General features: G+C 53.8%; 2 protein-coding genes across 3 annotated transcripts; one reads left to right on the forward strand and one right to left on the reverse strand.

The window, feature by feature from the left end:
* Nucleotides 1–91: 91 nt before the first annotated feature.
* MCM7 (minichromosome maintenance complex component 7) lies at nt 92–7539 on the forward strand. The gene is made up of 15 exons (XM_061209326.1): nt 92–240; nt 1427–1506; nt 1812–1976; nt 2147–2271; nt 2345–2525; nt 2831–2968; nt 3258–3407; nt 3612–3726; nt 3814–3945; nt 4165–4248; nt 4533–4926; nt 5225–5308; nt 5910–6078; nt 6847–6956; nt 7160–7539. The coding sequence occupies exons 1-15, from the start codon at nt 210–212 to the stop codon at nt 7359–7361; spliced, it is 2160 nt and encodes a 719-aa protein (XP_061065309.1). The 5' UTR covers nt 92–209; the 3' UTR covers nt 7362–7539.
* A 341-nt stretch (nt 7540–7880) lies between these two features.
* On the reverse strand, nt 7881–10559 carry COPS6 (COP9 signalosome subunit 6). Of its 2 annotated transcripts, none has more exons than XM_061208530.1 (10): nt 10463–10559; nt 10137–10262; nt 9791–9922; nt 9389–9477; nt 9235–9297; nt 8849–8896; nt 8658–8772; nt 8474–8566; nt 8276–8376; nt 7881–8137 (listed from the first exon to the last, which is right to left on the reverse strand). In XM_061208530.1, exons 1-10 carry the CDS (start codon nt 10536–10538, stop codon nt 7997–7999), a joined length of 984 nt encoding a protein of 327 aa, XP_061064513.1. In that variant the 5' UTR covers nt 10539–10559; the 3' UTR covers nt 7881–7996. The 2 variants fall into 2 exon arrangements, with proteins under 2 accessions (XP_061064513.1, XP_061064512.1); XM_061208529.1 differs by having other exon boundaries at nt 8276–8394.
* Nucleotides 10560–12720: the final 2161 nt, after the last annotated feature.

Here is a 12720-nt window from a genome sequence, read left to right on the forward strand (position 1 = left end):
ATTGGTCGTGGCAGGGGCCCGTGGCGAGTGGGAGGGGCGGAGAGCATCTTCTCCGATTGGCCCGCACTCAGCGGCGCTGGTCACGTGGGGAGCGACGTTTCGCGCCAATTTCGGCTGGTCGGCCGCAGTCCGCCGCGCGGACGTTTTTAGCTGTCCGGGGAGTGAGAGCTCAGAGCCCGCCAACTGCTGCCGCACAGCCCTCGGCAGCAATGGCACTTAAGGACTACGCGCTCGAGAAAGGTGAGGGTCTGCAAGTGTGGGAGGGGCGTCCTGCGCGGGAAGTTTCCTGGTCAACACCTGTTTGGGTGAGCTGGGGTCCCGGGGGGTCGGGTTCGGCGCGCGAGGCCCGAGGCAGGGTCGGGAGGTGGCGGGTTAGAGGCACACGGTGCCTGGGATGCGCACGGGGCGCCGAGGTCGGGGGAACGCTGGTAACCGCGTACGGGAAAGAAGTAGGGGTCGTGGTGGGTGGGCGGGCACCCCGGCTCTAAGAAGGAAGGGTCGCGCCAAGGGGAGTCCAGGACCTCAGGGGACCCTGTCAAAGGTTCAGGGTCGGCCACCCCCATTCCCACTTCCCTCCGCGCTCTTAGGCGCTCGGAGCGCCCGAGACGCGCCGAAGCCCGGGGGGCGGGCAGGCCGGCCGCTGCGCTCGGGGATTGGCCGCGTTAGGCCCACCTCCAAGCGGAAGTGAAGGCGGGCGGAAGTTGCGCGACGCCGCTGGAAGGAGTGTCGTGTGTAAACAGTGTCCTTCCGCGCGGTGGCCTCGGAGAGAGCTGCTGAGGGTGGGGGCCTGCCTGGAATTGGGGTGCTTCTCAGAGGCAGAGGGAGGAAGTGGTGGGGTGGGACGGTGTGGCCCTTGACGAGCCGGCCAATCGCCGGACGGGCTCCCGCCCTGGGCGGAGGAATCCCGGGCTGTGAGGCGGCGGCATCTGGGCCCATGTGCTTCTTTGTTTACTAAGAGCGGAAGCCGTGGCGGGAGAGGGGGTGGGGCGGAGGACGGGCCTGGTGGCGGAGATCCCAGTGAGAGCAGCGGTTTAGGGGATCGAAAGAAAAGGAGAATAAAACGCGTAGAAGAAACGCTGAGAACCTTGAGACCTGAGTGTGTTGCCGGCTGTGGGAGGCCCTTAGGAAACGGTACTGAGATTTCTAACTAAGGCAGAGAGTGGAATTCCCCTGCGGGGAGGGTATTGGTTAATACTCTAAACTGCCCGGGGCCACTTTTTCTTCCCTAGGCCAAAACAGGCTTGTGAAAAAGAGTTCTGCCCTGTTTGGGGAGAATTAGGTAGGCTTATTTGAATGTTGTTTCGATTGATGAGTTCATCGATCTCATTTTAAATGGAGGTGAGTTTCTTAGATTTCTCTCAGACGGGTTTTGCAGTAAGGTATCTGAAGAAAGGTTGATTCTGACGGTTTTATGCTTTCTTTATAGAAAAGGTGAAGAAGTTCCTACAAGAGTTTTACCAGGATGATGAATTTGGCAAGAAGCAGTTCAAGTATGGGAACCAGTTGGTAAGTCTAAGGTTGGGTAGAGGGAATGGGGCGGTGACTTCAGCTATAAGAGCTGTTAGCAAATGCATTTTTCTGTAAGTGACAAGTTTAGCACCATACCTGATACCTGTGTATCACTAGATTCACAATAATTAAGGTATTTTCAGGAGTTAGGGGGGCTGAGTAGTGAGTCTTGTTCTGTCTCACACTGCTGTTTCTCCCACGTGGGGCCTGGGACCTGTGTGCTGAGCTTGTGGTGACAGATTTTTGCTTGTCAACACTGGTAAGGTAAATTTGGCCCCGTGGCTGTCTCCTCCCCACCCCAGGTTCGATTGGCTCATCGGGAGCAAGTGGCAGTGTACGTAGACCTAGATGATGTAGCTGAGGATGACCCTGAGCTGGTGGATTCAATTTGTGAGAACACCAAGCGCTATGCCAGGCTCTTCGCTGATGCTGTACAAGAGCTGCTGCCTCAGTACAAGGAGAGGGAGGTGAGAAAAATGCAGGGCATTGGACCTTAGGTTTTTTCCGAGAAGGTTCTTGGGGGTAAAAGCTGGCTTTCCAAGCTGGCAGAAAGGGGGCGGTGATTTCTGCCTGGCCCCCTTTATGCGCTCTCCTTCACCATTCTGATTTTTTCCTATTTTCCTTTCTTTTCCTTTAGGTGGTAAATAAAGATGTCCTGGACGTTTACATTGAGCACCGGTTGATGATGGAGCAGCGGAGCCGGGACCCTGGGGCAGCCCGGAGCCCCCAGAACCAGTATCCTCCTGAACTCATGCGCAGATTGTGAGTGGTCTCGGTGGGGAAGGGTGTGGGGTTTGATCCCCAGAGCCTTGCTAACGACGATTTTTTCCCTCAGTGAGCTGTATTTTCAAGGCCCCAGTAGTAACAAGCCTCGCGTGATCCGGGAAGTACGGGCTGACTCTGTGGGGAAATTGGTAACAGTGCGTGGAATTGTCACTCGCGTCTCTGAAGTCAAACCCAGGATGGTGGTGGCCACTTACACTTGTGACCAGTGTGGGGCAGAGACCTATCAGCCGGTATGTATGGAGCAATGAACAGTGGTTTTTGTAAGATTAATTTTGTTTGCTGATGTTCACTTGTTATTTTCTCTGATTATTGTAAAACATGCTGGTGTGTTCACCTTTCATCTTCTTTCTACCGTGGAGTCGTCTTTCTATACATTCTGTGTTTTTTGTGTTTGTTGATATCCACCAGGAATAACTTAAGACATTCTCGAAAGTTCCATGGTTTTTGCGACAAAGAGGAATGTGATTCAAGTAACTGACTCTAAGGGGCTCCTTTCCTTATGATTTCCTTTGGTGCGTCCTTTTTTGCATCCTAGATCCAGTCTCCCACTTTCATGCCTCTGATCATGTGCCCGAGCCAGGAGTGCCAGACCAACCGCTCAGGAGGGCGGCTGTATCTACAGACACGTGGCTCCAAGTTCATCAAATTCCAGGAGATGAAGATGCAAGAACATGTGAGTTTGGGGTGTGTGGTCCAGGACCCAGGGAAGGTGGAGCTTGGGAGTCCAATGGAGTAGAAGGAAGAAAGTAGAACAAGGGAGAGAGGAGCTGAGGCAGAGAAGTCATCAAGAGCAGTAGGGAGGTTTAACTGGAACTTGCTGATTGAGTTGGGAAGAGGTAAAGAAGAGCTCAGCTTCCCTCCTGTTGGCTTCTGTGAGGCTGAGTAGGCCAGGAAGCGGAAGAGCAGTGTGCCTGGGGAGGGGAGGTTAGTCCTTGGAGGCCTCACATACCCTTCTCCCCCAGAGCGACCAAGTGCCCGTGGGAAATATCCCTCGCAGCATCACGGTGCTGGTAGAAGGAGAGAACACAAGGATTGCCCAGCCCGGGGACCACGTCAGCGTCACCGGTATCTTCTTGCCAGTCCTGCGCGCTGGGTTCCGACAGATGGTCCAGGTGAGAAAGGGAGTTTAAAATGAGGAGGTGGTTTTCCCTGTTTCTCCTCATCCCCTAATTCTTATCCAGCCCCACAAAGAAAAGTGTCAATAGCAGAACACCAAGCAAAGCAGAACGAAAGGTTTTGTCAGGAACTCCTGAGGGAATCACGTGGATGGGCAAGTTAAAGAACTTCATTCATACCCTGGCATCTTCCTGCCCAAGGGTTTACTCTCGGAAACTTACCTGGAAGCCCATCGGATTGTGAAGATGAGTAAGAGTGAGGATGACGAGTCGGGGGCAGGAGAACTGAGCAGGGAGGAACTGAGGCAGATTGCAGGTGAGGGGTCAGGGGAAGGACTGGGAATGCGAGTTTCATCCTAGCACCTTTTATCCCCCAGAAAACACTCTTTTCCCTTTCCCACAGAGGAGGATTTCTATGAAAAGCTGGCAGCCTCCATCGCCCCAGAGATCTACGGGCACGAAGACGTGAAGAAGGCGCTGCTGCTCCTGCTGGTGGGAGGGGTGGACCAGTCTCCTCGAGGCATGAAGATCAGGGGTGAGTGCAGCGTTCAGGAAGAAAGGATGGGTGACCAGGGCCAGTGTCCCATAGGTCACAGAATAAAAGAGCAGGCGTCTTGGCTTCATGGGCACAGGGTGGGATTGAAAGAAATGGTGCTGGGCATGATGGGGGCAGATCTCGAAAGCACTTTTCTCTGTGTTTGGACAACTTGCATTGAAGGAATAGTCATTCAGGGGCTTCCTCCCCTTCCTCCAGGCAACATCAACATCTGCCTGATGGGGGATCCTGGTGTGGCCAAGTCTCAGCTCCTGTCTTACATTGACCGCCTGGCCCCCCGCAGTGAGTAGTCAGACCCTGGGAGAGGCAAACTGAGGACAAGAGTAGGACCACCACGCTTCCGTGTGTGTCCTCTTCTGGGAGCGTTGGGGAATGGAGATTGGGTCAGCGCCACCACCCACAGCCCTGCAGCTGCCTCGGGAAGGCCTGGCTGGGTCAGAGCAGTTCAGTACAGGCCTTGCCTCACTAGCCCTGTTTCTTCTGTCCTTTGCCCCGTTGTTGCTCCCTTGTTCTCTTCGCTTTTCCTAAACACGTCTATTTTCTTTCTCCCTGGCCCTTTTGTTCAGGCCAGTACACGACAGGCCGCGGCTCCTCCGGAGTGGGGCTCACAGCAGCTGTGCTGAGAGACTCCATGAGTGGAGAGCTGACCTTGGAGGGTGGCGCGCTCGTGCTGGCTGACCAGGGTGTGTGCTGCATTGATGAGTTTGACAAGATGGCGGAGGCTGACCGCACGGCCATCCACGAGGTCATGGAGCAGCAAACCATCTCCATCGCCAAGGCAGGCATTCTCACAACGCTCAATGCCCGCTGCTCCATCCTGGCTGCCGCCAACCCTGCCTACGGGCGCTACAACCCTCGCCGCAGCCTGGAGCAGAACATACAGCTTCCTGCTGCGCTGCTCTCCCGATTTGACCTCCTCTGGCTGATCCAGGACCGGCCCGACAGAGACAATGACCTGAGGTGAATGCAGCTCATCACTCAAGGAGACACCCCTTAGTAACAATCTCTGGAGAGGGAGGAGAAATTGGAAAACTCTTCATCGTCTGCTCATGGAAACTCCAGAACCTTTCCCTCATACAGCAGGGGCTGGTCGACAGTTGTTAAGAGTGGGTCAGGGTTGAAATGTTGATGGTCCTTTAGTGGGAAAGTTTGTCCCTGCCAGGCTTTGAGGTGGAGAGCTGACGGGCCAAGATGTAGAGTTCGGGTGTGACGTGTAGCACCAAGAGACAGGGTTCCTACTTGCCTCCCCTCTTCCCAGGTTGGCCCAGCACATCACCTATGTGCACCAGCACAGCCGGCAGCCCCCCGCCCAGTTTGAACCTTTGGACATGAAGCTTATGAGGTAGGAGAGCTGGGCGAGGACTGGTGTCCTTGCCCCGGTGCCATGGGTGGCAATGTCTTGGCCTGGGTGTGCGTCTCTTGAAAAGCTTTCACTCCTCCTCCACCATATGTCCTGGGTCTGAGAACAGTGAGTCTAGGTCCCCCCAGCCTGGCCATGGGAGACCATGACGCAGAACCTGCCTTTCATGCTGCCTCCACCACCTGCCCATCTCAGGGTTGAGACAGGTTCAGATTTTTGGCAAAGCTGCATCCTGCTGCACGGATACTTGATAGCACTATTCTCTCGATGGAGTCTGTCCAGGGGCTCCCAGGGGTTCCTCAAGTTTTTCTTCCTTTTAACTAGTCTCTTGAAGTTAACAAAACCATCATATGGATTTGTCATATTCATGCAAAGGCCATTTTCTTAAAAATTTGGGAGTAACTTGAAATGCAGCATTTGGAGAAATCCATCAGTGATATTTAAGCAAGCAAATACTCATCTGCTGATTTTGTTTTTCCTACTTAAAAGTACCCCCTCCCCCCGCCAAAGTCTCCTTAAATGGAAAACTCTTAATGCAGAAAAAACATACTCTTTGCCCCCCCCCTCCCCTGCTTTCCCACAGACGTTACATAGCTACGTGCCGGGAGAAGCAGCCCACGGTGCCGGAGTCTCTGGCCGACTACATCACAGCAGCATACGTGGAGATGAGGCGAGAGGCTTGGGCCAGTAAGGACGCCACCTATACTTCCGCCCGGACTCTGCTGGCTATCCTGCGACTGTCCACTGCTCTGGTGAGTGCCAGCCTGTCCTGCTGGAGGGTGGTCCGCTTGGGCTCTCCTGGGCAGCCTGCCTTGACGTGGCCCCTCTCTCGCTGCCCCCCCTCCGCTCAGGCCCTGCCGGGGCTAAAGTGCTGACAGTGCAGATAGTGGTCCTGTCCGTGCTACCGCACTGTGGGTACTTGCTGCCCCAGCAGGGCGCGCCCAGCGTCCGTGGAGGGAAGGGCCTTCTCCCTGCTGCTCCGACCTCACCGAGGGGGTGGGTGGGTTAACTGCACTCCCTGTGTCCTCGATCCTGTGCTAGGAACCTTCATTTCTGTCCTCACATCTTGGACCTTAGTCCTGGGGGCTCCAAAGTGCTGTTCGTGCAGGTAGTGTGATTACCTGACCTACTGCTGAGCTAGCACTTCCCGAGCCCCAGGGACACTACCTCTCTGCCAGTTGCTTTCTTGGCTGAGCTCCCCAAGCTCCATCTGTCGTGGTGGGGAGCCCAGTGGAGTTCAGAAGGGTCTGGTCTCCCTCACAGGACAGCTGAACACCGGGACTGGCCAGTGTTGAGAGGCGGAGACTTGGGCAATTGCTGGACGCTGCCCTGGGCATTGCACTTGTCTCGGTCTGACAGTGCCGGCCCCACACTGCGGATGCTTGGCGGGAGGGGAGGGGCCTCTACTCCTTTGTGAGTAGGAACACATGGGTTGCCCAACCTTAGAGCTGGGGGGGGGGGTCCCTGATTTTGTTCCACCCCCCTCCTCCCGTTCCCATCTCTCCCTACCTTCCCCTTAGGCACGTCTGCGAATGGTGGACACTGTGGAGAAGGAGGATGTGAATGAAGCCATACGGCTAATGGAGATGTCCAAGGACTCGCTTCTGGGTGACAAGGGGCAAACAGCCAGGTGAGTGGCTTAGTGAAGGATGTCAGGAGTCACCTTGACCTTCTTGAGCAGAAAATTTATCCTGTGGCTTCTGCGTCCCTGTGTCTGTGATGTTGGCCTCAGAATTCTAACCCTGACCACTGCTGTGCTGTTGGTACTGGGTGTTCTTGTTGTACCCCGACCTTACACACCCATGCTTGCACACCCATGCTTGTTTCCTCCAGGACCCAGAGACCAGCAGATGTGGTATTTGCCACTGTCCGTGAGTTGGTCTCAGAGGGCCGAAGTGTCCGGTTTTCCGAGGCGGAGCAGCGCTGCGTATCTCGCGGCTTCACACCTGCTCAGTTCCAGGCGGCCCTAGATGAGTATGAGGAGCTAAACGTGTGGCAGGTCAACACTGCCCGGACACGGATCACTTTTGTGTGATTCCAGTCGCTTGAGACGCTGGTATCTACTCTGCATATCATCCTAATCCCCCTTCCTTTAAAGATCTGGAGATGCCCTTGAGGGGAAAGGAGGATCCCCTCTTTTTCCCAGGCTGCACTTGTATTACTCATTCTTTTTGCTAATAAAGTGTTTGTAGATTTGCTGCCTTCTGTTAAAACAGGGTATTTTGAGTTTTCTAGATTGCTAGCTTTTCCCTTTACGCTCGTCTTGTTCCAGCCACTCAGTCTACTCAGGGGAGTTCCTGCTCTGCCTGCCGGGCACTGATGCAGAGACTGCACTGGGTCTCCACTCCCGCCCCCACTCCAGTTTACAGTCGCAAAGTACGGACGCGAGTACCTCTGCCTTCTGGGGTTCAGGCACGTACCTCCCTGTGGTAAACACTCAGTGCTGCAGTAACTGAGAAACGCCTCCCCCTCGGCCAGCCACTGAGCCCATAGGATCAAGGCTTTAAGATCCAAGAGTGTGGCACCTAACAGAGAGGACAGAGCCACTAGAAGGGGTGCGGAGGGGCTGCTCCCCTTTTATTAGCAACAGGTTTCTCTAAACGGAGTGTAGCGCCCTCCTCTCAACAGCTGTCCGACCCCTGTGCTGCATCCTTTCAAGTATCCTCTCTCTCAGAAGAAGAGCCCCCGCATCCGCCTGCCAATGCCTTGTCGGTCATAGAGGACGTTGAACTTGTTCACGAACTGGTTCATGGTGTTGCATGTCTTGGTGATGGTGCCAAGGTAGGCCATGAGCCCCACGTCATTGCATTGCTGCGAGGGAACAGAAAGAGCCAGTTCCCCGGGGCTCTGGGTCCCCCGCCGCATGCCCAGGGAACAGCCAGGTCCCAGGTCCTGCGTGCAGAAATGACGGCGCGAGCCCCACCTCCCTGTCCTGGGCTTTACACTCACATCGTAAAAGTCCGTCTTGAACTTGTCTGTGCTGAGCACTGGGAGGCAATGACACAGAGCATAGGCCTCGCGCAGGATCTCATGGTTAAAGGGGACCTCTCCTAAAGGCACAACAGAGGCTGCGTTAGCGTGGATGCTGTCACTTCCCCAGGAGAGAGAGGAAAAGGGGTTCAAGTGCCAGGGAGACACCTGTCCTACCTGCTTCGGAGGCCTTGACGTACTCCAAGATGAGCTTGACGCGGCTGTGCAGCATCTTGATGGCGCTGTGCTGTGCGATCAGGTGTTCGGCCACTGCAGGGGGGCAGGGACAGGCCAAAGTGAAGAAGGAGTGGGGCCACACCTTCCACCCCCCCACTTACGAAGCCCCTGCAGCCTCCCTTACCAGTGGAGTTCTCTCCACTGCCTGTTGCTGTCATTCGCGCCACGTGGTCCACACCAATGCGTTCAGCTTCCTCTGTGGCCAGAGTGTAAGTCAGCTCAGCAAACAGCATTGTGGCCTACAGGGCACACAGAGTCAAAAGGAGGAAACGCCAGGAGCAGAATCTGAGGGTTGAAGGGCAGGGCATTACCTACCTCTCCATTGATTATATCTATGACAGACTCAAAAACGCTGACGGGAAGCTGTAAAGAAGAGATGGGAGAACAGCTCTTACATCAAACACACCTGAACCTATATATTAAGTGCCAAAAACTTGGCCCTTGGCCCTTTCACATTACATTTTCTCATCTAATCTTCCCAAGGACCTAGTGAAGTAGGAATTACCCCATTTTACACAACGGGGAAAATGCACTTTAGAGGTTAAATGACTAACCCAAAGTCTCACAGTTGGTAAACTGCAAAAGAGAGATTCAATTCAATAAAGATGTCATACAGTTTAAGATAGCAGGGTATGAGAATGAAAGATGGCCATAGCGATGGACAAGCAGGACAAAGTGGGCACGGGGTCAGTTTTACTCACATCTGTGTGCTTGGTCATAGGGTTCAACTTAAGAAACAGAGGGCTCTCAATTATCTCGCACACCTGGAAGAGGGGGAGGATGCACACGAGTGTCAGGGCCCATCTTCCCCTCACCCTCTAGTCTCTGCCCCAGCATGCACAAGTGTGTGTATACCTGCTTATGGACGTGGATGTCAGAGGGGTCAGGCGGCCCCCCTGTGGTGTACCAACCGAGGAACTCCAGCTCCTTGAATACCTGTTTAACTGCAGAGGAAGGGGCCAGAGTATTTCTTTAAACCATCCTTCCTTAATTTGAAGCTCCTGGTGTATTTTTACTAGCTTCTCCTCTCCCCATGCTGGCTCAATTTAGAATAATCTCAGTCTTCTCTCACTCCTTACCTTCTTTGCAGGGAATAACTGAATGTGTCCTTTTTCTAAGGTCTCTTCATCTACTCTCTCTTCACTTTTCCTCCGTTCTCGTCCTATTCTGTTTTTTTTTCCCAACCCTTTCCATCTTCCCCACTCTGCTTTTTTTTCCCACTCCCACTCCTCTCCCCCACGTCTATTCCCCTCTCACACTGCTCCTCCTTGGTGTAATAATATTCCTTGTCAATGATAATCTTCTCTTCCACGGTGTGGGACAGCAGCTCAAAGGAGTTCATCACCTCGATATTTCGGCCCTCCTGCTTCCCGATCAGAGCCCCAATCACTGGATGAGAGAAGGACACATAAGAGGTGAGGGTAAGGAAACCCCAAACTTCCCTAATCATTATAGCTTGAGGGTCTGAGGTCAGTGTGAACCAAATATTAGGGAAACGGTGATCTGCGGAGGAGGAATTGGCTTCAGTAAAGCAAGGGGAAAGACCACCATTTGGGGGAGGTGACCAAGGAGAGGAGGCTGGAGAATTACGCCGAACACTCACCCTGCATAGGCCGCCCCTCCTGCGAGCGCATGCGAATCCAATGATCTGAGATGTTGAGAATGACGAGGGGATGAAGAGCGACTGAAACGCTGCCAGTCACTCCGGAGGCCATCACGCTGGGCACGACTAAGGAAAGAGGAAGAGGGGGTGAGAGTCCTCCCGGGAGACGGGAGTGAGAGACGGCAGAGTCGGGCCATACATCCCTCCCGCAAGTTAACCCAGGGAGCTCGCTTTTGACCCGCCCCCCGACTTCTCCCGGGAGTCCAGGACGGCCTTGATGTGCCCCCAAATAAGTCTCCAGAAGCCGCTCCCGCGCGGCCCATTACCTGCTGCATCCACCTCCATCCCGCTGCTCCCTCCGGTCCCGTTCGCCGCAGGCGCCGCCGCCGCCGCCGCCGCCATTTCCCCCGCGCCCGCCAGCGTCGGCCCCGCCCCCTCCCTCCCTCCCTCCCTCCCGGCTTCCGTAGGCAGATGCGCATGCGCAGTGTCGCCGTAGCGCGCGCACGCCCCGAACCTGGGCTGCACCGGCTGTATTTGCCTAGCCTCGGTGGGTGGCGCGGGCGGCCCTGGGGTGGGGAGAGCCGGCAGGTTTTCGTAGCCCCTCTAGCTTTCAGCTGACCTTGAACAAATTACCTAACCACACCCTGATCGTCCTCGTCAGTAAAAGTGGGATTAGACTACCTAGTTCCTAAGGCTGTTGCAGAATGAATGAAACGTCCCGTTGCTGCCCTCAGAATAAAACCCAAACCTCTAACCACGGCCTGCAAAGCCCTGCAAGATCCGGCCCCTGCCTGCCAGCCGGCCCTGGCCTCTGCTTTTCTGCTTCTCGGTCCCCATGCTTCAGCCACACCAGCCCTCACGTCTGTTCCTTTCACACGCCTCACTCACCCCCACTTAAGGGCCTTCTGTCGCCTTCATCACTGTAACCCCTGTGACCAAAACTGTACCTGACACATGGGCACCTAAATGATTGAGTGAATGCTTTGGCGGTGGAGCCTGGTATTGAGAGGCTCCATCCACACGTCCTATCTTTCCTCCTTCTGTATTACCTAGGGCACTAGGAACACCCCCTAGTGTTTTCTAACCTCTTCCAACCTCCCTCTACCGTCCATCTCCATCATTCTTTCCAAACTCACCTCTGGCAAACCTGGCCTACTCCAGCCCTCTCCCCAACCCTGCGCCCAAGCAAGCTGTGTACACTGCGGTTACTCCATCTTGTCGCCCCTACAATTTCGCTGGCTCTTTTAGTGTGCGTCTGCACTGAACCCAAAGTGTTAGCTCTTAGAGAACAGGTAGAGACCTGTATCTTGACCCTATGGAGCCTACTCGTGCCCAGAACCAGCAGGTCCCAGGAGATGTTTTCTGGTGATAATGGTGCCTTCTGTGAATTAAGCAATCTTTCCTAAATGGAGCCTGAGTGAAGGGAAGTTAAAGGGCAAGCAGCCCTCAAAGGAAGGGGCCTGAGAAATCCTGCAGGGAGAGACGTCTTCTGGCCAAAGGGAAGTTAAGAGTTTCTCTCGTTTTAATCCCCAGCAAGTGAAAAACCTCCCCGTCAACTGAGAGGGTTATGGGAAAACCTCACTTCTCTATATATGCCTCACTTCTCTTAGGAAAAGTGAGGTCAGAAACATGTATATCTTAAATAATAGGCAGCTTCTGAGGACTGTAATGCTTCTCAGCTAGATTGAAGACTCAAAAAAAAAAAATTCTGGTGTTGAAGTTGCTAGTTTGCATTGCTGTTTCAATCATTAGAGAATTCCTTTGTCTTTTTGTTGTTTCAAATGCTTTTGAAACATTGTTCAGATAACTATACAACACATAAAACAGTGGTTACTGTGAAATTTAAAGATGACTTGGAAATTGAATCAGTTGTTTATACATGCTTTGGAAGTAAGCTCAACTGAGCATTTCTTTAAAGTGCATTGTATTTTTAAAAACTACCATCAGGGACTTCCCTGGTGGCGCAGTGGTTAAGAATCCACCTGCGAATGCAGGGGACACGGGTTTGATCCCTGATCCAGGAAGATCCCACATGCCGCGGAGCAACTAAGCCCCTGCACCACAACTACTGAGCCGGTGCGCCTCGAGAGCCCGTGCTCTGCAACAAGCGAAGCCACCGCAATGAGAAGCCTGCGCACCACGGCGAAGAGTAGCCCCAACTAGAGAAAGCCCGCGTGCAGCAACGAAGACCCAACACAGCCAAAAATATAAATTAAAAAAAAAAAAAAAAAAAAACTACCATCAAAACCTCAGGTTGAAATGATGGTGTTAAAGCAGCTATCCCACTGTTCTTTTTCTCCCTTCCAACAAAACTAAACATACTGTTATCACTTTGTTGTTTTGTTAACTTTTCCTTCCGCAGAGTGGAGGTGACTGGGCTGGTGGGGAAGAGAGCAGAGGATCTGCTCAGAGAGCCTGCAAAGGAGGCACACGTGTGAAAGCTGCTAAGAGAGTACAACTTTATTTTTTAATTTTTTTCTTTTTTGGCCGCGCTAAGCAGCTTGTGGGATCTCAGTTCCCCGACTAGGGATTGAACCCGGGCCCCCGGCAGTGAAAGCGCAGAGTCCTAACCACTGGACCACCA

This window comes from Eubalaena glacialis, chromosome 13 (assembly GCF_028564815.1).
Source record: "Eubalaena glacialis isolate mEubGla1 chromosome 13, mEubGla1.1.hap2.+ XY, whole genome shotgun sequence".
In the NCBI taxonomy this organism is placed as follows: domain Eukaryota; kingdom Metazoa; phylum Chordata; class Mammalia; order Artiodactyla; family Balaenidae; genus Eubalaena; species Eubalaena glacialis.